This window comes from Cupressus sempervirens, chromosome 1 (assembly GCF_028749045.1).
Source record: "Cupressus sempervirens isolate cs-2001-9-10 chromosome 1, ASM2874904v1, whole genome shotgun sequence".
Classification (NCBI taxonomy): Eukaryota; Viridiplantae; Streptophyta; class Pinopsida; order Cupressales; family Cupressaceae; genus Cupressus; species Cupressus sempervirens.
In genome coordinates, this window is record NC_143118.1 from 658,400,676 (window position 1) to 658,428,656 (window position 27,981).

Consider the following 27,981-nt stretch of genomic DNA (forward strand, 5'->3'; position numbering starts at 1 on the left):
TTTGAAATTGTTGTCAGGGGCTACCCTGTCACGGTAATATCAAGTAATCGACATTGGAGGAGATTATTTGATGGTGGCCTATTGCTCTCCAGCTGCCTCAAACAGCATTATAATTACTTTTCTTTTCTTTTCAAAATTCACTGAGTTCAATGATATATACTCAAATTTCATTTCTGGTGCTCAGAATTATGCGGGTATGGTGGGGATTTAGATGGGTCTCTCCATTGGTATAAACAAGGAATGGAGAAAATAACAGTGAAGTGTATGTTAGGAGGCTTTAGATCGAATTCTCCATGTTCGTAAAACATGAAATGGAGTAAATAGTTAAGATTTTAATGGTATAAATTGTGTGAATGGTGGGTGTAGATTTTTAATGTTTTCGATTATTTGCAGAGGCTCGTGATCAAAACTTTTTATTATGTTTGTGAATTTATAAGTATGCTCAGGAAGACCATTGACGTGTAGGTGTTTTTTCTTAGGAGGAAATGTCTGGTGTTTGGGTATGTTCTCTTGTACGAGAAGTTCAGTTCATCTTGCATTGGGTGAGGGGAAATAGATTGTGAGATCCTCTGTTTTGGGTGTTGGGTATGCTTTTTGGGTCCAAATGCTATTTAAATTTGTTAAGTTCATCTATTTATTTGATTTTGAATTGGTTAGGCTCAGGCGCCAAGGCCTATTGCTGGGTCTCTCTGTACTTCGCAAGTGTTGTGGTTTCATATGTGGAAGATTTTAATGATTTTAAGCCCAGGAAACTGAGGGCTCAAATAGCAACCCATGTTTATTAGGATGCACAAAATTTCATGATAGCAATTTGAATTCAAGGAAAATAGTCTATTCAGTAGAAAGGGGAAGCGTGTGCAGAGACTACAGTTTTTCTGAGTTAATGCTCATATGAGGTTCTCTTGACAAGGAAAAAACTTATTCATAAACTCTTCTTTGTAAGATGGAGTTCTGCAGCAAGCTGCCAGTTTTTGAGCACTGGAATCTGCTGTTTTTCTGGTTGATTCTTGCAATCAAGTCTTTCTTTCTTGCAACCGGGGCAAGTGGAATTACAGATCGAGAAGGTACGAATCTTAAAAACTGGGAGGTTGGATGCACTCTGTATTTCTATTAATAAATGTTCATAATAGGGGATTGCAGGCTTGATTTCATATGACGGCAGATTAGGAGTGGAAATCTTACCTAAAACTCTTACTATGAGTAGTATGGGCTCCAGAGTACGTGAATTAAGTTAGAAGTTAAACAAGAGGAACATTTTTTGTAGGCAGTTGCATTTGTGCACTCTTTTAGCAAATTAGCAGCCACAGCTCTGTGTGTGCGCGCGTGCGTGGCAGAGAGAGATTTGAGAAGCTTCTACTATTTCTAGAAAACTATTTCATTTCTCATAAAACGCTCCACTAGACTCTTGAAAACACACCTGCTGAAAGAACCCTAGCGCCTACAACAGTATCAAAATGATTGAAGTTTTAAGTCAGTATGCCTTACAGCACAAAATCTGTGATTGCAAAGGCTTCCTCGTTTACTTTCCCTAGTTTGATCGAGTATCTGAAATTGCGGTTTCTTGACAAGATGTGAGCTCCCAGCAGCTAATTGAATGTGAAATTTCATAGCTCTTTATCATGACCCAGATCAAGAAACAAAATGAATACAAAACAGACTAGTTTCAGATTTCTTTTTTCAGCGTGCAGTCATTAGAACTTTAATAAATCAGTTGTCAAGAAAGATAACAGTTGAGATTTTACGCACCCAATTCAACAAGTTGCTTGCCCTTTTCCCGAGCAAACGAAGAAAGTGTTGTCTGTTGTGGCAAATTGGCAGCTGCTGTATTCCATCCAAGGTTTTGTTTGGGGTCCATAAATTGGTCTCTCCATCGAAGTTGACACTTAGCAAATACAAACCCAGAAAACCCCATCATTTTTGAATTCCCACATGCTTAGCTAGCGCGTAAAATAAATTGGAGTTCGAGTATTTTTATTCTATTATTACAATTCTAGTAATTATCTATGCTGCAAAGACAAAATGGAGTAATTTTAGAAAGATATAAGCGCTCTTTAGAACCTTGACTATTGCTTTAAGTTAGCTCTGCGTCTTAACATTAAGTCAAAGTAACGAACGGTTCCTTTTCAGTATGACCAGAAATAATATGCTTCTTGTAATTATTGCACTTTAATGAGAGTAATTTAAGACTTCGAATACTTTTGATCTAATCTATGAAATTTAATGACTGGTGTGAATGTTCCGCTGTGGCACACCAAACCTGACTAAACTATTTATTGGAAAGGGAGATAGGCCTAGTTAGGATGCTTTTGAAGAAAAAACCAGTAAACAGATCGACCATAACCATTCTCCGGGTTGGGTTTTGCAGGTTTTCTAAGCTTACAATGTGGGGCAAACGAAAATTACGCAGATGCTCATAACATTTCATGGATTCCAGATGATCCATATATAACTACTGGTAACAAATCAACTGTAACCTTCCCCAGTGGAAAGTCTACGGTTACAACTACTTTGCGCTTTTTTCCCAATTCAGTGGATAGGATTTGTTACAGCATGCCAGACCAGAGTAGCAGACCTATCCTTGTTCGAAGCACATTTATTTACAAGAACTACGATGGTTTTAGAAACCCTCCTTCATTCAAGGTGTTTTTAGGAAGAACGAAGCCAACCCAAGTGAACCTGTCAGTGTTTGATCCCTGGGTAGAAGAGTTCATAACTGCAGAAGATGGGGACAAATTATCACTTTGCTTAATTGCTACTGAAGGAGGTGGAACACCCTTAATATCTTCCTTGGAAATTCGTCCACTTCCTGCAAATGCTTATAGTGGTGGAACAGGACCATATTCCAACAAAATGCTCCGAAAGATTTTCAGAATCAACTGTGGTTACACTGCCAAAATGCTACGGTAAGCAAGTTTAAATATTCTACGTAGGCCTAGCCTATTGTTTTTGAGTAGCCTTCTTTATCCAAGATTTGAGTGAGGTCTGGAAAGGACTTTTGTTCTCAGTTAAATTCTGCTAGTTGCCTATACAACTCAAGAAAAGCAACCGAGTATTGTCACTTAAAGAACCATGTTCATCTAATTTGAATTTTTAATAAACTAGTTTTGTTTTTGGTAGATATTTTTAGTAACAAGAAGACAAGAACCAATAACTCTAAACAATTCTTTTGCCCCTTTCATTATCAAGGGAATAGAATTGTGCAATGAAGTTATTTGAGCAGAATATTATCCTCCCTACAAAGCAAGAGACTAAATGCCAGACTCTAAATAGTTGCTTGTATGTGCTGGTTGAGGGATTTTTTGACTATAAACAGAGTAAAAAATTTTGAAGTTTGGATTTGAATCAGGTATCCTGCTGATTCCTATGATCGTATTTGGGATATTGATCAAAACTTTTCACCACGTCACCTCTCCAAGGGGTTTGATTTACAAGTAAATATAAATAGTTCTGGAATTCCAGAGAGCCCTCCAGATGCTGTGCTTCAATCAGCAAGAATATTGGTCCGATCACAAAATTTATTCTACAATTTCCATCTCAGCGAGAAAGCAAATTACTTTGTAATTGCCTATTTTACCAAGATTGTAGCTGTGTACTCTACATTTGATGTACTGCTAAATGGAGATATCATAAAATCTAATTTCACTCTTCAAAGAGGCGAGGCAGGCAGAGTTTTAAATTCCACTCATGATAGCACCACGGAGATAAATATCACAATCCACAATGTCAGCTTCCATCCACAAATCAATGCTCTAGAAGTATACCAGATAGCTGACATTCCCTTAGGAAGTTCACAAAGTCAAGGTTAGCTGTTTTATCCTTAACATGTGTCTGAATTATGTTTGAGGCATGATAGCAGGTTTTGCATTATAATCTGATCAAATATTATTATGTATACAAGATTCTAACATGCTTTACTCTGGTTTTATTGCAGTGTCTGCTCTTAAGGCTATTCAACAAGTTTATCATTTCAACATAGGGTGGGAAGATGATCCATGCTCTCCCTTTCCATGGAAAGGTGTTGAATGTGACGAAGCAAATGAAGTCATATCATTGTAAGCAATCAAAGATAAACTAGAAATGGTTTAAGAAATTTGTTGCTCTGTTGTGCAATGTAATTCAGTCATTGGGAATTAGAAACCTGAGATTTGTTCTCAGGTTAGTTCTAATGAGAAGAATAATTCATGTTTATTAGGGATCTTTCAAACATGAATCTTGAGGGACCAATTTCTGTTGCATTTGGAGACCTTCTAGATCTTCAAAAATTGTATGTCAATTTCTTCCTTGGTCAATTTTTATGAGCTGTATAGTATCAGTTAAATTAGTTTTGTTTTCAAATTGACAGCTTGAGACTTTCTTAAGCCTAGCAATCAATTACACTTACTGCTGCAGGGACTTGCACAATAACTCGCTCACTGGACAGATCCAAAACTTTGGCGCTTTATCTAAACTTCAAACATTGTAAGAGATCCCCTTTAATGGTATATAGATGGAACACAGATTTTCTGATCTAACTTGCATACGAAAATATGCAGAAACTAATTATATTATTCTGTACAGGAATCTCAGCTTCAACAGACTAAACGCAGAGATTCCAGATCTGAGTCCATTAACGAGCCTGCAAGCTCTGTGAGTCTTTTTTATCATTCTAAAATTTAAACCCCGTTACACATTGGTCATTTACTTTTGTGGCTTGAGTTTCAAACATGTCTCTATGCAATATATAAAATCTTAGAAGAACTAAACACACCTTGTGAGAGTCTGATCTAGTGGCTGGAACAATATGATCAAATTTTGCTTATTATGGTCTGTTGACTATGGGTCTCTGTTACTGCTTATGCCATACAAGTTGACTGTTTTGGAAAAAGAAAATTCTTACAGAGTGCTACTCTGAGCAACAATGCTTTTCTTGAATCTCTTCTAAAATTTGGTCTGACCAGAAAGAAAATTTATTACTATCTTGTTATGAATCAAATTCAGATAGGATTTATTGGCTTCAGCTTATTCAAACTATTTGTATGATGCTCCTCCTCTTCATTTATCAAAAACAAGAATTGGATAAACTAGATGGAAAACAGCAGCAGTACACAAACTTCTGTTGAAGTAATGAAAATACTGAACAAAATGAAAGTCACAAGATATCTCTAAAGAAATCATCAGTTGTGTTACATTGTCAATATCCCCAAATAAATATCTCCATTCAATACATAATTTAATAGCCCCTTCTGCCTATTCTAATTTTTATTTTTAAATTATTGATCGATTTTCTTCCAAAATAATCATTTGTAATTTCTATCTAGATAATTAATTATAGTGTAAATGAACTGCATTTGATATTCTCTAAAGATTAGATTTGTACCGAGTGGTTTCAACTTCAAGTGATTTTTTTATGTTTAATTGGATAATTTCACCATAAATGATAATTCAAAGCATTTACATAATCATCGAACTCTTTTGTTTTATTCTAAGAATTCTTATAATTATAATTTATTTTCTATGTCTCCATGATTCAAATGAACTGAAACAGCCCAGGAAACAAAAACAATTCTCCAGAGGACCCGCATTGTTGTTATTTTTTGTCGTTTTACTTTTAGCTGGTGAATATGCTTAAGATTATCTATTGGATTTTGCTTTGTGACCAAATAAACAGAAAATTGACTCCTATTGTGTAGGGACATGAAGAATAACAGTTTTCATGGAGCAGTCCCAGAGAGCCTAGGAAGTCTGACAAATCTCCGCTTATTGTAAGTTATGCTGTTTCGAAACTCACAGTGCAATGCCTCTTCAACATGCATTTTATAATATTCATAGTATGACAGTGACTGACTTTCATGGATTACTACAACTTTCAACAGAGACCTGGAAAACAATAAACTAACTGGAATCTTGCCGAGCTCTTTGAATAAGTCCACATTGAGCTTGAGGTGCTTCATAATTTTTTTGCTTAGGTGGTTTGTTTGAATTAGAAATGAAGCATTTTTATTTTTGGTTTTCTTTATATACATGAGTTCTGCTTTTTTTGTCCCGTGAACAGAACATCAGGGAATCTATGCCTTAAATTCCTCGGTGCAGCATGCTCACCTGGACCACCTCCAATTCAAACTCCAGAAGTTACAGAACCTCAGATTCCCAAGAACAAAAACCACATCAAGGCTATAATTGCAGGCGTTGTTGGAGGAGTAGCATGTCTCCTCATAGTTGGTGCAGCTCTACTGGTTCTTTACATTAGAAGACAAAAAGCAGATGATGGCAGCTCCATATCAAGTACGATTATCTAACTGATCTTATCCTCTCTGCTTACACTCAGTTGGCAATTACTGCTATGTTCTTGATGTTTACCATGACAGAACATGTGATTTGATTGACAGGAGCTGATATGAGAAATTGGAATACAGCCAAAAGATTTTCCTTCAAGGAAATAAAAGTAGCAACAAATAGTTTTAAGGATACAATAGGCCGAGGAAGCTTTGGATCTGTTTATCTTGGGAAACTCCCTGATGGGAAACGTGTAGCTGTCAAAGTCCGCTTTGATCCATCCCAATTAGCTGCTGATTCTTTCATTAATGAGGTATGTAAACAGGGCTATTGGATTTTGTGGTGAATGAGTTCATTTAAAACTTGAGAGACCAGCATGAAAATATAAGGGAAACTTTTAAACTTCTGTTACTGATCTTTTAATTCCTGGTAGATATTTTAAATGTAAATTTTCAATCATAGCAAGAAAAAGGATTTATAGTTTATATAATTAAAAGAAATAATTACGACATTTTTAAATTTCAACTTTTCAAGTTCTCTTTGGGACAAGTTAACCGACAATATGTGAAAGAAGAAGCAATTTAAAAGCTCAAATGAAGCTTTTGATATCAGTTTACAAATCGCTGCAGCAATGTACAGCTCATCAGTTGCCAAAATGAGCATGATGCAAGAGCATCGGCGACAAAAATGGAGATTGGCCAAGAATAATGTAGGTATATTAAGACAAGTTGTAATCACTGCCCAATTGTGCTCCATGTAATAGTAAAACTACATGGAGAATAATTCTGTACCACTGAAAATGTAAACTTGCACTAAAGAAGCTACATTCAATATTCCTAGTTAGAGGTAATTCAGAATTCTGTAGCACATAATATTTGAGTGAGCGGATAGGATCTAAAGAGCTAATAGGAAAGGTAGTAAAGACAAAGTGGATAAAAATGGGCAATTTTCTTATAACAGGGGTTGCATTAAAAATAAAGATTAAACTAATCTGAAATGTGTGGAAAGTATAACTACTTGAAATCTTCAAAAGTAATGCAACAATGAACAAATTAAAGGAACAATTCGTACTAGAATTGATCTCACAATTGATGCTATATTAAAAGTAATGTTTATTTACAAAGAATGCAGTTCGTGGAGACCATACATTAAAATCAGTACCCCTCCCTGACCATGGCAATTCTTCTTAAAGTTCCAGTAATTATTAATTCTCTATAACTATTTACTAACATAATATCTTTAACCAACAATTAGATAACAGAATGAGGTTGTTGTACACAAGTATTATAAATATAGTAAAATATCTTGATAGCAACTTAGATTTTATAAACCTTTTTGGTCCTTTGCTTTAGGTGACTTACAATGACCACTTTTTCTTGAGTTCTTGACCATATGTACAACCTCCAAAATCTTCTTCTGAGCTTGATGCTGTAATATTAGCCACCTTTGCCTTTAATTGAGCAAACTCAATAGGGGAGAGATGGATGCATTCAATTGGATGGGAGAGGGCATTTGTACCAATCAGTCATCGATCACTGATAGTAGTAATATGTAGCTGGAGATAGTCATTCATGAACCTGCTATTGGGAGAAAATGTATGTTATATGGACTCGGCTATCTATTGCTGGTTGAGAGGAGAGGGGTTGAGGACCTCTAATGGTTACTGTATGCATGGAGGGTCATGCATGGAGTGATTCCCAATTCCAATGGACAAAATACTGTTGTTGGTTGGTGTTGCCAACTTAAACATTTGGGCCTTAGTAAGATAGGCTTGTTGAGCCAACTGCTACTGAAATCACATCTTTTGTTCCTTCATATTCTTTTGCAAGGTCTCATTAACCAAGGAAACCTTGTCTGCATCTTCAAATGCTTTATGTTGATCACAAATTTCAATTTGCAGCATAAGGTATTGGTACTTGAAGTTGAAATGATGCTCAAAAGAATACAATTCTACCAGGATTCTGCCATCTAAACTTGGAATAGGAGGGGGGCCCATTTGGTTGCTGGAATAGGAATAGGGAATTAGGAATATGTTTTCTATTTTCGGTTGGCGTGCAAATTGGAATAAGGAATAGGAATACATATTCCCATTTTTTCCCTAAAATGAACTTATGTCCATTCCAAAAAATGGCTGTTATTGGAATAGACATTCCTATTCTCAATATCCATTCCTATTCTCAATTCCTATGCCTGCAACCAAATGGGGCCTAAAATGGTAACCACTGGTCTAACATCTCAAGTGTACTCTTATCTGGTCATCCTCGGTTCATAAATTTTCTCACAACACTAAAGTGTTGTCTTCTTAACCAACTACCTGGTGCAAGTGACCTCATGTAAAGTGGAGAAAGAGAAAATTACACACTTTGAATGATGATAGTGACATAAACTGTTGCTTGGGCATGAGATCCTATGCAGTATGAAAAAATTACTGCAAGGTGGTTGATCATCAGGGTCTAGCTAAGGAAATTGTGCTGACATATAATTTATTAGTGGTTGGGAAGATCTACTTGGCTGAGAATGTGTTGTTGTTGTGGAAGAGTGAACTTGTGATATTGGGGCAATTCTGGTTATGGCATTCAGTTATACAGTACTCCATTTGGTGAGGATGTTCTAAATTTTCCACATTCTAAAGCACAGGAAGAGAATGAATGGGGTTCATTGGAAGATTCTTCAATGTAACATTAGGGAAACCCAATTGGTTAAGTCACTCTTCTACAGTAGAAGCCTCAACAATTGATAGATCCGAGGGAGTTAGGAACTGAACACGTATTTGACTGCTCTATACCTCCTTCGACTCTTTCTCCCACTAAATTTATTCTTTTTCACTAGCTACCTCTTCTTCTGACATCGTGTCCTCTACCATTTTTTTCATTTTTTTCATGACACAATGACTGTCCCTTGGGGTTTTCTCTTGGCCCTAAACATCTGGAAACAATGCTCCAAATCCAAAGGATATCCACTGGAAAATAGATGGTCAAGCTGGGCTATAGGAATTCTCCACTCACAAATCACCATCAGGTACTACCTGTGTGTACACAGTATACTGTACCTTATGACATTTTGACAGTATGGTATGTCATATTAAAGTCCATATGTTTCAATGACAAGAACTAATAGATTATGGAAAATAACAACTCTTCCCGATTGCAGATATCCTCTTTGCAGAGATAAATCACGTATTTGGTCATCCATAATACAATATCCAAAGCAAATGTACCCCCAACCAATCTGCTCCTAATAAGTTCCATTATACAATACCAATCTTTGGTACTAGTTGATTCTTTTAAAAATCTTCTATTACTCTTGGCTCACATTTTGCTATGTATCCACTGGTCAAATCAGACCTGCATAAATTCAGGACAGCCAGATATTTTTATGCTTTACTTTGGTTGTTGGTGGTAAACTTCTGAATTGATAATCTGGTGGAAGGTACTCGAAACACTCTAGAGAAGACAGCAGAGGTACAAGTAATTTTGGCCTCATAATATTTCCTTTACAGAAAGTTTTTAAGGTTTGAAATAATATTTTTCTATACAGAGATGTTGAGTGTTAGCATGAAATCCATCTAGTTCTCATATTATGTAGAATAACACCGCTTCTAGAAACTTTAAATTCAAAGTTACCTTGCCTTGAAAGAGATGAGTAGATCACCTTTTGTTTTGACATATCTATGGAGAGAGTCATTCTTCTCTAAGAAGTCATATTTGTAATCAAAAAATTTATTGTTGTACAAGTCTTTGGCAAGTCCAAAATTTCCAGGATTTGTGCTTATAGTTATACATTGAAGCTTGTCGGTGGCTTCTATGACCAATGATGGAAGGAATGTACCTACAAAACCCCATTAATTATCAATCAACAGACCTTCCACTAAAATCCTTACAATTTTAAAAATCCCCAGCTCTAGAATTGTTTGGAATGCTAGTATATCAGTTGTATGTTGAAGCATACATCTTCTCGGAGATATAGGTTTCATTATTTTAACCAATGTCTGATTCTTGTAGTAATATTCAACTAGACAACGTGAACAGTTTATAACCTGGTCTTCCTGTGAATGTTAATCTTCATTACTGGTTGAATAGGTTGCTTTTTTGGTTATATATGGTTGTTCAACATATCTTACAATGAAATATCCCATACAAATGAGGAGGTGTCCCATGATTTTCTATAGTTCTCATACCTATGTGTACTAGCTCCTTATTTGTAGTATTTGATCTATTTATGATTTTTTATCAACTTAATGAATTGGTACTGCCAAGTTGATTGGTTCTCACTAATATAGAAAAAAATTTGAATCAATTTTTATGTGATGAAGGGTTGAAGAAAAATGCAAGGGTTAATGCCCAAAATTACTTTGTGACCTCAATGTGTTTACTGTGGGAGGTTTAAGCAGGTCTGAGCTAGACATGTGGCATGCCCAAGAGGCACAACTCCCCATATGACATGAACACTCTTACATCGAATTAATTCTCAGTTATGTGTCTGACTATTTATTCTTAGATCTATGCTAAGGATCATTCTGTAATGATAACTGAGTATATGAGTGGTGAGATAACTAACTAGATGATGGATCAAGTATTTGACCAAAACCAAAATAAATTCAACATCATATAAATGTACATCTTAGGGTATAATGATTGTGACCTGGGGAAGTTTCACTAAAAACATGAATACGCTTAGGTAGAGACACCCTTTGTCAAATGACTTAATAGATAATTATTAAAGACACCCTTGATCAAATTACTTAATAGATACCTATTAGAGACACTCATCATAATCAATTAAAATTGACTCCTGTATTAAGGTAGAACACCAAATGCTAAAGCACATATGATGAATAACACTTAAAGATGTGCAGTGCACCAGAATGGAAAGCCTGAGCACAAGAGAAGCAACCTTGGAAATCTGTTCAGAATTTGTAAATGTAGGCAGGTTATCCTGTTACATTGTGCAAATCTCATGCAGGGCAATGATTAGTCTATTGGCAAATTGAACGGTGTCTAATTATATTCTAGCTGTCATCACCACAACACAGAGAACACAAGTTATTGGAAAATAGAATCTATATAATTATATGTGCAAACATGGTTTATAGCACCAAAGTAATGAGAATTGGAATCGGCAAGGCCGAATCAAATTGGCCACCAATTGGTAAATTTAAAAAACCCTTGAAATTTAGTAACTTATTTCATAAACCCTTTATCACTGATTCAATTCACCAATTCACAAAAAATTGTTTGGCTTGAATCAAATAGCTGAATCGCATGAATTGCCGCGATTCTCGTTACTATGGACTTTATACAGTCCTTATTTAACCGAAACAATTGTTTAAAAAACACAATATTGTCACTTCTGCATTTGGTAAGGATAACACAGATGAAGAACCCAAAACATGGGAGAAACCAAACACAAACAAAATGTTGTCCTTGATGATCTTCCATTTAGACTCCCAACCCAAATGCTATAGACTGTTGAATTGAACTCAAGCCATTTTGAGAAACTATTTAGATCCCTGTGTAGGCTGAATATAAAAATAAAAAGCGATTCTGAGAAGTAGCAGAAAAGGACACATAAAACCATTTATATATATATATATTTTTAGGGGTCCTATATAAAGATATCAAATTTATAGCCAAGAGTTTTGGCACCAATCCACATTATCTGAACTTTAAAATATTAATTTAGAAACTATCTCTTGATGTCTATATTAACCACAAACTATTCTGACACTTAATTAAAAAAGTTGATCAGCTTCAAATAATATAAATGTTCCTTAGTATTACTATTAACTCTTCCATGAACTTAGACCTAAAGTAATATATAAAGTTATAAACTATTCAGACAGCTGCATTTTCTAAAAAATTTCCAATATTTGTGGCAACAGAAAATATGTGATCTAAGAAAAGATGCAAATATTGTTGTGATATGGAGCCTAATTAGACTCGGAGGTTTATTCGGCGTGGTTTTCTCCCCATATTATTTCTACAAGGGTTTGGAGGCAGCGCCCCCAAGACAGGGTCAAGGGGCAGTGCCCCAGGTGCACTCCTTGTAGCAGTACAGGGTGGGGTCGAGGGGCAACGCCCCCGCGGGGGTTTTTGGGGGTAGTGCCCCCGAAGCAAAAAATGCCCTTATATTGTAAAAGGCATCGGCTACTACTTTTCTATTATTCTAGCCCTAATTTTGTAAGCAGCAAAAAGCTTGTATAAAGAGGCTTAGGGTTAGGGATTTTCATAATGTGTGATGCAAAAATTAGTTCTTGTGGCGGTATTGAGCTGTAAGGGATTATTAATTATAATCAGGTTGTGATCACTGGATAATAATAATATTGGACTTCTTGTTGGTGGACGTAGCCTAGGGATTGGGTGAACCATGTTAAATCTTGGTGTCTTGTGTTCTCTTATGTGCAATCTGTTATTTTTTGATATTGGTTATATTTGCATGTAATTGTTATTTCTGTCTGAGCTTAATCCTAACAAATATGAAAATGCCAAAATATCATCAACCTTCTCTAAGGAAAAAAAAGGTGTTCTCCAAGTATAGATTATAAAAAATGCCATTTAAAATTTATTACAATAAGGCATTCTAGTACCCAAAATTGACCTCTCAGATACAAGGTGAATGTTTTAAATAATTCCAACTAGATACCTTGCGAAGTATTTAAGGAAAAAAATCTTCTTAAAGTTTTTTACAGGATTACATGAACATTTGGTGCATAATAATGTAGAGGTCTCAGGCCAAAGCATTGGTTGGAACTTGGATCTAATTTTAAACCAAATCAATCATTAGATGTAAGCTTGATTGCATGACCTTAGAGTCCTAGACGATTACAAAGACTTTACAATAACCATTCTACAAAGTAGGTATCAACATGCCAAGCTTAATTAGCATTCTATATTCTAACATTAGATAAGTTGGATAAATATCTGACACGCTAATATTTCTGAGCCGCTAACATAACTAATAGGAAAATGCCTTTTTAGCTGCAAATGGCTTGTTATTTTCATGTCTTTGGCCATGCCTGAAACTGTCTGTTCTCTATACTGCAATGCTGTACAAGTTGGTACCAACTACTGTTGGTGGTTGTTTTGATCTCAAAAGCATGAACATATGGTAGAATTGTCTACACGAAGTATACCCTTTCTGCTATCATCAGAGTTTAGAGTGAATTGCTTCTAATTTTTGAAGCCTCATTTGTGTTAACGTGCAGGTATTTTTGCTCTCTCAAGTTCATCACCAAAACCTTGTTACATTGGAAGGATTTTGTCAAGAGTCAAAGCACCAAATTTTGGTTTATGAGTATTTACCTGGAGGGGCTTTGACAGATCACCTTTATGGTATGATATGGATATCTGGTATTTCAGTTTGATTTGTTGTTGTCTTCATTTTGCACTGTGCACATTTTCTTTGCAATATTCATTTTCATTTAACATTTAGCATATACTTCCAGTAATCCATTTTTCATGAACTTATATGCAGGTTCTAGAGGCAAAAGGAAACCACTAGACTGGAAAACACGATTAAAAATTGCTGTAGATGCTGCAACAGGTAAATTGATTGCTAAAATTAGGATTCAAAATATATGTTCCAGTAGACAGTAAATCTCAAGAAATGAAGATCTACCTTTCTTCACAAGTCATCTGAATCTCACAGAATGAGTTTCCCTCCCATACTCATTGTCAGCACGAGTAGGTGACATTTGAGTTAAGAATGTATGACACATTCCTGCCTCAGCTATCCATGTTTGGACTGTACAAAAGGTCATACTTTCATGTTATTTCTGAATATCTTACTGCAATTTCACATACAAGCCCATTTCACTATAATTCTAAGCATCGATCTATTTTAGTATCCAACCTTGAAAAGCATTTTTTTATTAAAAGAATGTTCACGATTTCCTTGAGCACATATGAAACCAAGTAAAATCAGATTAATCTCAGGATGAATCAATGCGAGATGTTACAAAAAGCATAACTTTTAAGAGACTATAACAATTATCTGTTTCAATAATTTCTTATGAAGTCTCTTGTAATATGCTATTTTGCCTAATTATATTCGACTCCCAACACAGCATACCTCTTTTGTTGCAGGTCTAGAGTATCTTCACAATGGAAGTGATCCCAGAATCATCCATCGAGATGTTAAGTGTAGCAACATTCTTTTAGACTCTGACATAAATGCCAAAGTATGTGACTTTGGACTCTCCAAGCAGATGGTTCAAGCTGATGCAACTCATGTGACAACTGTTGTTAAGGGAACTGCTGGATATCTTGACCCTGAGTAAACTTACCATCTATTTTCCTCAAAATTACCACTCTAGTTAAATATTGACTTTTAAACTGAAAAATCCAGGATGTGATTCGTCATCCCTTTCTGAATTCAATTGATTTTGTTCTTGCAGGTATTACTCAACACAACAACTAACTGAAAAAAGTGATGTATATAGCTTTGGAGTGGTGCTTTTGGAGTTAATATGTGGACGCGAACCTCTCAGTCATTCCGGCTCCCCGGATACGTATAATCTAGTTTTATGGGTACTATTTCTTTCCTTTTCTCTAGCGATGTCTATTCCAAATACCCATAAACATGTTTGTGTTCCATCTGCAGATCATATAAAGTATAAGGTGATTGCACTTAATCTGTTCTGTTTATTAAAGATAAAACCATTATAGTTGAGTTCACCAAATCCATTCCATCGAAGAAATGCGGCAGTGTGATGATGATTGAAAAATCAATGCTTTGTACTCTCTACAAGTTATCTTGCAAGTGATCACCATTTGTTCTCATCTTAACTCATTTTCTTATTTTCATTGCTGAAACTCGTCTCAATGTAGAGTTTTCTAATACAAAAGTTTAACATGAAAAATGCTTCAGAGGGCATAGGCAAATTGGTTTGGAAGATATAATCACAAATTTTCCAGAAAATCAAAACCTGCTGTACAAGACTTAAAGCAACAAATACTCTGTAACCAGGAGACACATCCCCACTCCTCTAAGATGCATCTTGGAGACGGAAAAATGTCTCGAAGACTTTTCAAATTTTCTGAGACTTCATTTTCAGTAGGAGACTTCACTTCCACATCTCTTGCTGTCTCCCCATCTCCTGCCAGGTTTTTGGCCATTCCCACAGGTCACATTTGACCAAAGGCATGTGAATAAGTTAAAAGCAAAACATAAAATATTGTTTTCCCTCATTCGACAGCCATGGTGGATGAAGATATTGCACCAGATGGCTTAAATGGATTACCTGCTGTTCTACTAGTACTAAAGGAACTTGAGTTTGAGGGTGCTGATTATCTGTAGAGCATCATAGATGAGGACCTTGCTGTTGATGATCAAACATGTTGAAGAGTAGATGAAAGATTTCTGATTTTTTTTTTGGTTCGCGTATCAACATCAAAATATCAATAATTTTGAAATGCAACGATTATCTTATATGAAATATGTAGTGTGAAATTTGAACTCTTTGACTCTTTGACACAATGACATTTGACATTTTGATTTGTGTATTTAAATTTTAAACATAAACTTTACCATTTCTTATTTTCAAAGTTCTATTCATGATTTTTTTGGACATTAATTAAATTATATTAAAAAAAAATCTCTGTACCCTTGTCTCCTATTTTTCAAAAATACTGATACTAGTACCAACCTCCAAAGTCTCCAAGTACCCTATCTCTTGGCAACCTTGAGAAAATATAAAGGAAAAGTAGCTTGTCAGTTTCCCTATCAGGTGCATGCCAGTTGTTGGTGCTCAAAATTGTAAGTCATAAATCCCTAAATTCAGATTTTCTCCTAAGTGGTATAGTTGTTGTACATAGGACAAAGATCTCAAACTTATGATCAAGGTCGACAATGGATCTTATATAAGGTAGGTAAGACCTTCAACTTTTAGTTCTTCTAGACCAAGGCAGCTTCCCTAAGATGCTCTGTAGATTCGATTATAGGTAACCACTTATATACCTTGCCAAAAACCATATATAGTGCATAGTATACCCCTGATTATGCTGTCACATTGTACCTGTATAATGGTTTGATAATACAAGATCTTGGACCTTTAAGTAGACAAATTATTGCAGAGTATCTAAGAATGTGTTCTTCATACCTTGTAATGTTGTTATGCACATCTAAATATGGTAGCAAACACAACTTATTGCAACACAATGTAGAATAGTATATAAATTTGGTTGTTATGGGTGTGTTGGTAGAATGCATGGCTGAGCAAAGGTTAACGGATGCCTATATTTACTTGCTTGATAGAGTCATATTTTAAACACAAAAGGACACAATGATTCGAATCCATTTGGTAATACCTTAATATAGATGTTATTAAAGACTACACCTTCAAATCTAGGCATAAGCTAGGACATATGCATATAGATAAGAAAATGAATAAAATTGCAAACATTCAAAGATTCTAACTTAAGGAAGATGTCACTAAAGATAACACCTTCGAAAACCTATACTTTAGTTTAGTTTTATGCATACAAATAAGAAGATGAATGAAAAAGGAAAGCATTAAAAGAATATAACTTAATAATCCATGAATAAACCCATTGTATATTCCTTTGAGGAGATACCTTACAAAATCTTTGCAATGACTTTTTCCCCTTTATTTCTTTGCAAACATTGTTCTATCCCTTGGACGATAGAATCATTCAACACATATGTGCAACCTTGGAAGAAGAAACTTGGGTGCTTGCTGTCCATGCTTTCACACATCATCATTCCATGTCTTTGTACAAGAAATTTTGCTTTGGAGGTGCCCAACAATACTAGAGGCATATGAGGTTATAGACATACCACTCATTAATGGTATCTTTTGTTTTGTTGTAGAGGAAAAGGAGGACCTTGTAAAATATTAAAATCCATTAACATGGTAGATTGGAGATAGTGTGAGAAACATTCGGAGTTGGGATACAATCACCATTTTAATGACTAAATAGGTTGACTTCATCTTCCATGGCTTAAGGTCGCATGTGAATCTGTTCTATTGAGACGAGCAACTAATTTTGGGTAGGAAATTTTCCCTACAGTAGGGCAGAATCAGTTCTGGTCATAAATGGTAACCTGGATCATGCACGAAGGTGTGAGAGAACAATGCAAAATGTAAGAGCTGTAAAGTTTTGAGAATTGGGGATACTTTATGAACCACCAAAAAAAAATCAAACTGAAGTATGACTAACTTTGAAAAGACATGAAAAATTTATTGATAGTTGAGAAATGAGGACACCACATAATTCATACCACTTATCAAGGATTACAGATCAAGAGTGCATCATATTTTATGTCTAATGTATATAAAAATAAAGGTATTTGTCCATCTCCTAAAGGATACATGAAGGTAAATATCAGTAGTCAGGGATTAGGGATGCAAAGGAATTAATCTTGTAAGGCATGCAAAGAGGAATTAGTTCAAATTCACAATCTCAATAAGGTAAAATAGTTTGGAAGTCAAGGATTGAGTTAGGAATAAAATCATCTTGTCCTCCTAAAGGATACATGAAGGTAAATATCATTAGTTAGGGATTAGGGATGCAAAGGAATTAATCTTGTAAGGCATGCAAATAGGAATTAGTTCAAATTCACAATCTCAATAAGGTAAAATAGTGTAAAAAGTCGAGGATTGAGAGTTAGGAATACAACCCATAGTAGAGGCATCGTGTTAAGATAAGATAAGATAAGATAATAATATTAACGTCCAACAAAAAACCACAAGGGTTTATGGGATTGAGAATACAAACAAAAGAGCCGGCCAAAGCAGGAGCACTAAACAGTGACTGAGAAGAAACAAAACAAGAAACAACACAAGGAAAACCAAGGTAAGGACTAAGGATCCTTGGTACAAAGAAATTAGTCACAGAAGAATATAACCGTGGATGATTCAGAGTCTTAGATCGTTGCTGAGAGCCACCGAAGGAGTGTCGTTGCCTGGAAAGATTGGTACAGTGTCTTACCAATCTGGGGGGAGTAATACTGGATGGCCTTTTCACACCCCGTAGTAGAGACAAGGGGGAGAAAAAGGCGGTGATGAGCTGATCAGAAGTATGTCCCTGAGGTGTGACTAACTGCAAGGTATGCTCACGAAGCTAGGAGGCCTCACGTAGATAAAGTGCCAAACACCGCTAGTCAATATAGCTGAAGAATGCTGAAAGAGAAGAGCAATCTCTAAATAAACAGTACAATCTCCCTTTGATCTCACTGTAGATAGGACAATGAAATATGAAGTGGGTCTCTGTCTCAACCTCTGCCATAGTACACAATCTACAAATCCGATCATCTCTATCCATATGGTGCTCGGTTTGGGCCCGAAGATGGTGAGAGCAAACTCTGAAAGAGCCCAAAGAGAATCTCAAGGCGTGACACAAACGCTTATAAAGATGAGCAAGACGCATAATAATACCATTCTGAATCTCCAGAAAATACTCTGCATAAAAGGTCATCTTAGGACATAATCCACCAAGAGGATTACTCCAAGTAGTGATAACGTACTGTCTATAGATATCCTATCGGACATACTCATTCAACACTTGATGTGAGGGGAGGAAGTGAATAGGAGCATCCAACAAGAACTGGTATGGAGGAAGACGATCAATCTCAATCCTTATCAAACCCAACAGAGAAGTGGCCTAGGCATACCAACAACGCAATCTAGTACAAGTGTCAGATCTCATAATCTCAACAGAAGAACAATATGCTAGATGAGAGTATCTGTGGCAGTCGATCTCTGAGTCCATAAAACCTCGAAGTTGATGGAAAAACTAGATCAAGTCAAAAAATAGCTGCAAGTTCAAAAGGATGAGATCCAAACTTGGCCAAGACAATGTTCTGGGGGTGAGCCTATGGCATTTGATAATCCGTCATAAAAGCAATGTTTGAACACTCTCAATAGAGGCCCAATCAGGAGCAAGAAGAGAAGGCCCCCAAACTACTGAACCATAGAGAACGGTTGGTCTAACCAAGGAGTCCAAGAGGGACAACTTGGAAGAAGTGTCCTGAAAATGATGTCTGAAGCATTGTCCTTCGAGTTAGGTATGCTCACATGATTCTCTTAAAATATATGAATGTTGGGAGTTAGGGATTTGGGATAATCTATAACTCATAGTAGAAGATAAGTGGATAAGAGGATTAACCAAAAACTATGATCTCAAATAATATAGCAAGATATAAATGATGAATAATCGGGTATCAAAGATACTCCATACTGCATGCCCAAAACTGATAGTTAGAGGTATGCCCACACTTTTGACTTCAAAATGTCAAAAATTGTGGATCGCAAGATAAACATACATGGATGAGAAAGTCAAAATCTAATAAGAAAAAGTTGAAATGCCGATTTCGGTTGAAAGGTATATATGGAATGGAAAGTTTAAAACTCTGACAATTTGCACATACTTTGAAAATTGAATAGGAAATGCTCCGCACTTCGAATTTTTGGATTTGAGCAACTTCCAACTACCAAAGGGAATGTGGGGAATGGTGAAGAGAAACACTTAGTAAACTTTGATCAAGGGACATGAGATTGGTTATAATTGATGGCCAAACAAGGCTAGATGCACAAAGGGGCATCAATTCAAGCAAATTTTGACAAGGTGCAAACATCACCTAGGACCATTAGAACTAGTGCATGCAACCTACAATCAAAATGGTACAATAATTATCATAAAGTTTCAAAAATAGGGGAAAACTATTCAATGATCCATTAAATTGTTGGTAATTAACCCTTAATACAATCACCAATAAACAAGGATATTGGAGCTTCGTAAGATCATTTGATCACATATAGATATGGTTGTTGCACGATTCAATAAACATTAAAATAAGCACATGAAATAATGTGCAAGTCATAAATACACACGAGATAGAGATTAATATGGGAAAACTTATGGGAAGAAAGTTACAAGGCCACTAAAAAAAGAACATTAACAATTGTATAATTTAGGAATATCCATCCAATAAAATAGGTTGTCTTCTCAATCTATAAACCAATAGTACGCAATGTCCAACTTGGACATCAAATCTTTAGAACATCACAAAAACCAATCACATTTTATCTAGTCTTAATGCATTTAAGTGAGTAGATAGATGTAGTAATTTTCTTGGAATATCTATTATCAACCATAAAACTATCTATTTTCTATGTAGAATACCAACAACCGGAAAACCATCTCATGAACAATGAAATTAGTATGATGTACATTACATGTAAGATGCCCTCTTCATATAAATGTCTATTACACATAAGGATTCATTATTGTATACTATTACTACAAGTCCAAAGTTGTTGACCTACATCTCCTGAATCGTAACACATGTTTTCCTACACTAAAGCCAAACAAAGTCTACAACTTGTGGTACAAAGGACAATATATTTGGTTGGTACTAGCTATCTGTGGTGCCTTTGTGCATTTCCTAGAACATTATTGTGCTACTAGGAGTCACTACATGTACTCTAGTAGCTTTGCAAAAGCCACTACCTTATCATACACATTGCTAGTGAATACCTACAATTTCACACTCATGAGCTCTCAAAAAGGACTTGCGGTTGGGTATATTGCAACATTGAACTAAGATAAGCCTCCATAAATCACAATTCTTGAAACTCACCACGAAATTCTAATAACTTTCCACAATTATTTACCAATCTATGATCAAATAATTGTTAAAATTAACATAGAGCAAGGTTCATCAACTTTTATACTTCAAATTATGCAAAGGACTTTTTGCAAGTAAATAACAAAGGACTTACTGTTCTCGATAAAACCATTTCATCTTTCCATCACAAAAACTACACAATATTCATAAGTATTGCTAGAATCAAAATATTTACCCAGGCATCAGTTTTCCAGCAATATTTACTTGAGTATCAATTTTATCCATCTATAGTTTCCTTGTTTCAAATATGTCCCTAACAAAATGATAGTGTAAATCCAAATTTTTAGTCAGAGCATGGTAAACAAGATTCATTTCTAGACAAATTGCACTTTGTGAATCACAATTCAAAATCAATAATATTACCTTATCATTGTAACCATGACATTGGATGCCATCATGTGCTTTGCTTCAATATTGGATAGTGCAAGTGCTTCTTGGTGCTTACTCATACACCTCATTGCTTCTCCAAATAGAGTAAAGACATAAACATTTGTTCATCTCTGGTTATGCAAATCTCCAATACAATTAGAATCAACAAACCCTTGTATGTTCAGCACTTTGCCCGTAGCATTAAGCTATGATAATATAAGCAATAATCTAGAGTTCATTTCAAGTACCTAGACGCCTTCTTCATCTATGTCCTATGTTGTTTGCTAGGATTTGACGTGAACCAATGTAAAAGTGTCACTACTTGGGGAATGTTGAGCCTTGTATAGACCATTGCATACATAAGACTGCCTACTACACTTGCATAATGAAAATCCCTCATCCTCCAAAGCATCCATAGATTTAGGTCCAAACATAACTTAGTCCCTACCCGAAAAAGGAATACTTGTAATTTGTCGGCATGCATGTTGAACTATTGCAGAGTATTCTCAAGATGCCTCATCTATTTTTAACCATAGCTTCTTGTAAGCCTTGTCCTTATGGATCTTCATATCAAGTGAGCAAAGGCATTCACCATCTTCACCATCAACACATAAAATGATGATTAAAACTTTATCACTATCTTGCTTATGATATACATTGTGATCAGCTTGAGTGCTAGCAAAACCTAGCTCTATCACATGTTAATCAGATTTTTGATATCGCATATGTGCTGACTACTTCAATCTATACAAGGATCGTTCAATTTATAAACCAAATTTTGTTTACCCCTTAAATTCTTTAAGCTGAACTGTACAATTCTCCTCTAAATCTTCATGCAAGAATATTGTCTTCACATCTATTTTCTTTACTTCAAACCCAAAAAACACAGCTTTAGACAATAACATCCTAATGTAGTTCAACCTAGCTACAAGAGAAAAAATATCACCAAATTCTATTCCTTCTACACAGGGATAACCTTTTGTAACCAACATGCCTTGAACCTTTCCAATGTTCCATCTATTCTAAATTTCTTCTTGAACACCAAATTGAAGATGCAAGCTTCTGGATAAAACTGTGTGTTTATTTCCAGAAGTTTGCATCTACATTCATGGACTACGGAACATGTATTCCTGTCACCAACTTGTTGTAAGAACCCCTGCTGGTTCTAACTCCAACTACGCTGCAGAAGGAGATTTTTTTATTTTTTTGAAAGTTTTCACAGTTTCTTGTGTTTTGAGATATATGTTTTTGTGGTTTTTGGAAATATAAACAATTGCAATGCTTTGAAATTCAAACTACCAATGCACTTTGCACGAGATTCTTCTATTGCAATTGGTGATATTGAAATATTTCAATGATTACAAATGCATTGAAATGCTTATTAATTTTGCAAAGTAAGAAGCCTGAATGATGGCGCTGAATGCACGATGAATAATTCTTGCTATCCCCCCCCCCCCCCTCCCCAAAAAAAAAAAAAACCCCAACGTAATCATCTTTATGATGAGATACTCGTACTTTTGATATCTATAACTATTATTATTTAATATTTAGTAATAGAACTTAGAAATCTTCATTTGCTAATTCAAGTATTTAAAATTTTAATATTTATTGTTCAATGTCCAATGTTCCACTTTCATGTTCAATGTTCAATGCAATATTCTGAGTATTTAAATTTTAGTAAATTAGTATTTTACATCTTTATGTTTTATATTGTTACACATATTTTCATAACTAGCATTTTAAGTACCACATGTAAAGTATATAGTATATACACCCCCACCCCCGCCGCCGTCCTCTTGCCATCCCCAAATTGAGGCCCCTCTGTTCCCCCTGCCTAGAAACCAGTCACCCCATTCCCCAGGGCAGCGTAACTATGCTCTAAACTATAACAAAATGTACCAAGGAAATAAATGCTGGCCCTTATAAGGCAGACGCAGTTCTGCCAAAACCCACACTGCCCCTTGTATGTGTTTCCTAGTCACAGCAGCCTTCAAAAAATCATAATGCAGCTTCTAATTATATCTGCAATTGGACTGATGAAGCTGTCCAGGTTGTAATACAAAAGTAGAGACCAAAAACGTCTCACACCCCTTCACTATGATGACATTCATTCAGAATTTCTCAGGCACAATTCATCAGCAACAGACACTGATTCAAAGTGACTTCCAAACTTGCACAAATCTTCCCACTTCAAAGTCATTAGCTCACGAGGGTCGCAGTGATGAGCTAACACTACCACACCCTTAAAAAGGGGACATCACAATTGTAGTAAATGGATTTTCTACCTACAGGCAGATCAACTAAGTCCCAAATTTTGTTTTTGTGTGGCACATTCATCTCATCACTTGTTATCCTTGGAAGAGAGAGCTCCTACATACTTTGGTTCATCATTAGTATAAGAGAAAAATACAATCAAAAATTTGTGGATTATATCTATCAGATATCTTTCATTGCTACATAGGTATTCTCATGGTTATTGGTGGAGGACTTCCTCTTGCACTGCACCCTTTTTTCTCTAGAGCTTTTGCTAGATGCACTTTCTTTCTCTCCATCAGAATTGTCATGTCCACTTGAATATTCATTATCAAATATATCTTGTCACTCTTTCTTTTGTTCACAGATGCATCCTGTTACTCTCCTCATCATTTGATTTTCTTCTTCTGATAAAATTCCATGTAGTTAAAATATTACGTCACTTGTTTAGTGAATCTCCAAGTCACCAGAGTCTAGAACTACAACAACTAATATCTACCCACATCAAGAAATTGTTTTTAAATTTAAAATTTAAACAAAGAAATTATCTCTTGTAGCAAACAAACAACACTAGTTCGTGCATCAATATCTAAACTCTTTTCAATCAATTGTCTACTCATTTCCCAACAGCTCAACTAGAAAAAATACTTCAAGGAATGGTGGCAAGCACATGAGTTGTAGATCCTCAATCAACAAGGAAGCAAGTAGGCAAGAAAGCAAATCCAAGCCTTTGAATCAAAACCTTCTTTTCCCAGTTGATTCTAGGGTTTTAGACTCTCTCTCCCTCTCTCTCTCTCTACCCGCCCCCCTCCCTCCACCCACTCAGTAAGGTAGTATGATGTAGGAATGAGGAGATCTTTTGCAAAATAAGAGGAAACTATTCAAAAGGAGATATTTCTAATAACTTAAAACACCAATTTCTAAAAATACTTTAGATGCCCAATATAATAATTTTGTCCTTTTCAAAATAATCCAAAAGCTTAACCTAATTATGGCAGCTATTTAACTAGTTTGCACATATCAAGCACAATCAAAACAAATCTAAAACATCCACAAGAAGATGTAAGTATGGGTCTAATACATACAGCACCTAGAATCGTGATTGTGGTTAGCGACTTCACATGATCCACACATGACATGTCAATTATTCTCAATGAATATGATAGGCTAACAAAATCAAATAAACCAGGTGAATGTCTCAGATTAACCACCATTGAGATTACTTGGGTTTGCACACTCAAGTCAAACACTACAGACATTTGTCCAATATAATGCAATAACTACGGTAAAAGCAACCAATCATCACATATGATTCATGTTTCAATAATAGTATTTAGTTACGAAAATCATCATAACATACAAACAGTACCCAATTTAATCATTTACCTTAGCAATTTTATGGCTGACAAGTAAAAGCTTAAGTTGCTGGGCAATTTCTAGCCCCTCACCTTTTCTACCTGCTGAAATCTGCAGCCTTCAGATAGGGGGCTGCTATTTTTTCGAAAAAAAATGAATTTTTTTATTGTTTTAATTGCTGAACACCTTTGACTTGGATCTATGAACCAGTGGGGTCACATCTTGGGAGACTTAACCCCCATGGTGACTACATTGCAAGTGCCAAGGGATTAACACCTCCTAGATTCGTCTATGCGCTATTCCTTATATCTCCCCTCCTTATCACTCCATATTCACTTATATCTCCATCTCCCTTATCACTCCATCGTAACCCCTATCAGCTGGGACGAAAACTACGATTGATCTTGCCTTTCAAGCAAATGTTTTGTTGATAGCTGTTCATTTGAAATTTCTCTTTGAATATTAAGAGACACATAAATATTCCTATGTAAATTTTGACAGCATGTCTCAAATTTTCCCATTCATTTAAAAAAAAATTGGTTGCATTTTATGACCAAAAAACCTAATATGGCTACATGGCCATCACATTTAGGGCATCGGTCAATCAGTTTGAAGATATTTCGTTGTTTTCTCTGATTTTTGCATGCTTGTTATCTTAGTTACTGGTTCAAGTTCGATTTGAAATACGGGTTTGAAGAACTGGTTCACTGGTATGGCAAAATTTTGAAAAAGGTTCTGAGTTCATTCGTACAAAAACATGTAAAAATTATATATATATACATATTTATGAAGAATAGAAGGAGAAACTTATATAGAACTTCATATATATCTGATTTTGTTTCTAATATAGCTCAAAATCCAATTTTCCAACTCCTCCTTTCACAAACTTAGTTTTGCTCAATCACCTATTTGCTCACAAAATCACCTATAAGCACACCACAAATGATGTTAGAAGCCAAAATAACCTATTTACATTCACTTTTTAGGGCTTCTGAACTCAAAACAATATCAAATATGATATAAAAAATGACTGAAAAGTCCTCCGTCACTGGAAATTTGCCTGGGTTCGAATTTCCAACCTGTGGATTTGAACCACCCCTTGCAAATGGAACCCTGCTGGAGTTTGGATCGAACCACACCAGTGTTTCGAACTGGTTCGAACCCAAACGTGGTTCTGCGGGCAAACCAGTGAACCCAGGTAACTAAGCTTTTTATCTATAATTTTGCAGTGAAAACAGAGACATCATTCGCATCACCCAATCTGAGAACTACATTTTCCTTTCATTCTTGATGTCTTTCTCTAAAAGGAAACAAATGAGTATTGCATATTATCTAAATTGGCTTTCTATTTTCAGTGAAATCTCCCTTTCCATTCTTCCTACAATTTTGATTGTATTTCATCACAAAAACGCCTAAATATGGCTATGCGGCCATCAAATATGGGTCAGCATTCAATCAGTTTTGAAGAAATCTCTTTGTTTTATTTTCCTTCTGTTTGCTTTTCTCTAGAATTTTGCAGTGAAAACTAAGAAACCATATCATTTACATCACCCAAAGCTGAGGACTATATTTCCCTTTCATCCTTAATGCCTCTTTTCAAAACAGAAACAAATATGAGTACTGTGTATTAATTAGAATACGCTATCCATTTTCTGTGAGAGATGGTGACCACCATACAGAGTATTTATTCAAAAAGATAAAACCCTAAAACAATAACTAAACCATTTAAACTTTAGGCGATTATCAATAGCCTCATAAGCTTTCCATAAATTTTGAGCAATAATGGAGCAAAAAGCTGAGGACTATATTTCCCCTTTAATCTTGATTGCTTTCCCAAAGTATAAACAAATGAGTACTGTGTATTGTACAAAACAGGCTTTCCATTTTTGTTAAGAAATGGTGGCTGCCTTACAGAGCGTTTGTTCAATGAGATATAGCTCTAGAACAGTAAATAAACCAATTGACTTTTAGGCGAGGATCAATAGCCTCATAAGCTATCTATAAATTTTGAGCAATAATGGAGCAATACTTGAATCTTGGACGCTAAGCTTCCTCTAAAAATGTCTACTATTACAAACCACTCGAAAGATTTCCTAAAAAAGCCCTTTATATGCATGCTTTCTCACCTCTATTTGCCAAACTCTTCTATGCACTATGTAGAAATTTATCTGAGGTTAAAATCCAATACCCAAATTGGGAAAAATCGCCATTAGGTGAAGTTCCATTGCTCCCAGAGGGATCTCACACAAGTTGAAGTCCTGAAAGTGCCAAGAACATATAATACACATGGAAGGCACAAGGCTTATAAAGTTATATATACATAATTACATCATATAAATGCTCTTTGCGTCTTCATGTTATTGGGTGTATCTAGTATTTTAAGACTTCTTTGCTTTTGTCCTCTATCCATGCTTAGATTCATTAGTATACTCTCTTACAAACACAATCCCATTCCCTCAGTATATTTGAAAAATAAATCACTGACTTCTTTTCGCATTCCATTGATCATGCGCAGGCGAAACCCCACTTACAAGCGGAAAACTATGATGTCGTAGACCCAAGTTTTGATAGCAATTACAAGATAGAGAGCTTGAAGAGAGTTGCCCTTGTTGCTGCAAAGTGTGTGGAGAGAGATGCTTCACAGAGACCAACCATGGGAGAAGTCCTGTCCGAACTGAAGGAGGCCCTGGTTATTGAACAAACTCAAACTGAAGTGAATGAAGAAGCAGTGTGACGAGTTGAAATTGGTAAAGCCCTTGAGAGATTTGAGATCAGTCATTGTTAGCACTATTTTCGCACTCGTGAAATTTGTTCTTAGATCCACTGGGTGAAAGGAGGAAAACCCATTTTGTGTTTTAATATTTGGGGTGAAATCCATTATTACTTTATAAATTTAGAGATAGAAGAAGTATATTGTTATTGTTATTATTGTTTAACTCCCGATTCTATTTTAGAAGTTTTAAATTGTATATATACTTCAAATTTAAATCAGCCCATCATTGTTGATCGAACTATATCATCTTACCTTTACAAGGTTGAGGGGATAAAAGGTGATAAAGCTTCTCTGTTTTAATCTTTAATTTTTTGGGGGTTTTGTTTTGA

At 35.5% G+C, this 27,981-nt stretch overlaps 1 protein-coding gene across 1 annotated transcript; it reads left to right on the forward strand.

Moving 5' to 3' along the window:
• The first annotated feature begins 182 nt into the window (after positions 1-182).
• On the forward strand, positions 183-27,981 carry LOC149579617 (Leucine-rich repeat protein kinase family protein). Its single transcript, XM_089786125.1, has 16 exons — positions 183-1,064; positions 2,366-2,903; positions 3,347-3,801; positions 3,932-4,052; positions 4,193-4,264; positions 4,390-4,458; positions 4,558-4,626; positions 5,670-5,741; positions 5,853-5,921; positions 6,032-6,261; positions 6,366-6,565; positions 13,457-13,583; positions 13,726-13,794; positions 14,337-14,526; positions 14,648-14,780; positions 27,395-27,981. Exons 1-16 carry the CDS (start codon positions 944-946, stop codon positions 27,611-27,613), a joined length of 2,754 nt encoding a protein of 917 aa, XP_089642251.1. The 5' UTR covers positions 183-943; the 3' UTR covers positions 27,614-27,981.

What these genes read in the sequence shown, in the direction of transcription:
- LOC149579617 (XM_089786125.1), top strand. Translation starts at nt 944, where the DNA reads ATGGAGTTCTGCAGCAAGCTGCCAGTTTTTGAGCACTGGAATCTGCTG. An exon ending in TGATGGCAGCTCCATATCAA is followed by an intron (nt 6,262 to 6,365) that starts GTACGATTATCT and finishes TTTGATTGACAG; the next exon opens with GAGCTGATATGAGAAATTGG. An exon ending in CGTATAATCTAGTTTTATGG is followed by an intron (nt 14,781 to 27,394) that starts GTACTATTTCTT and finishes GATCATGCGCAG; the next exon opens with GCGAAACCCCACTTACAAGC.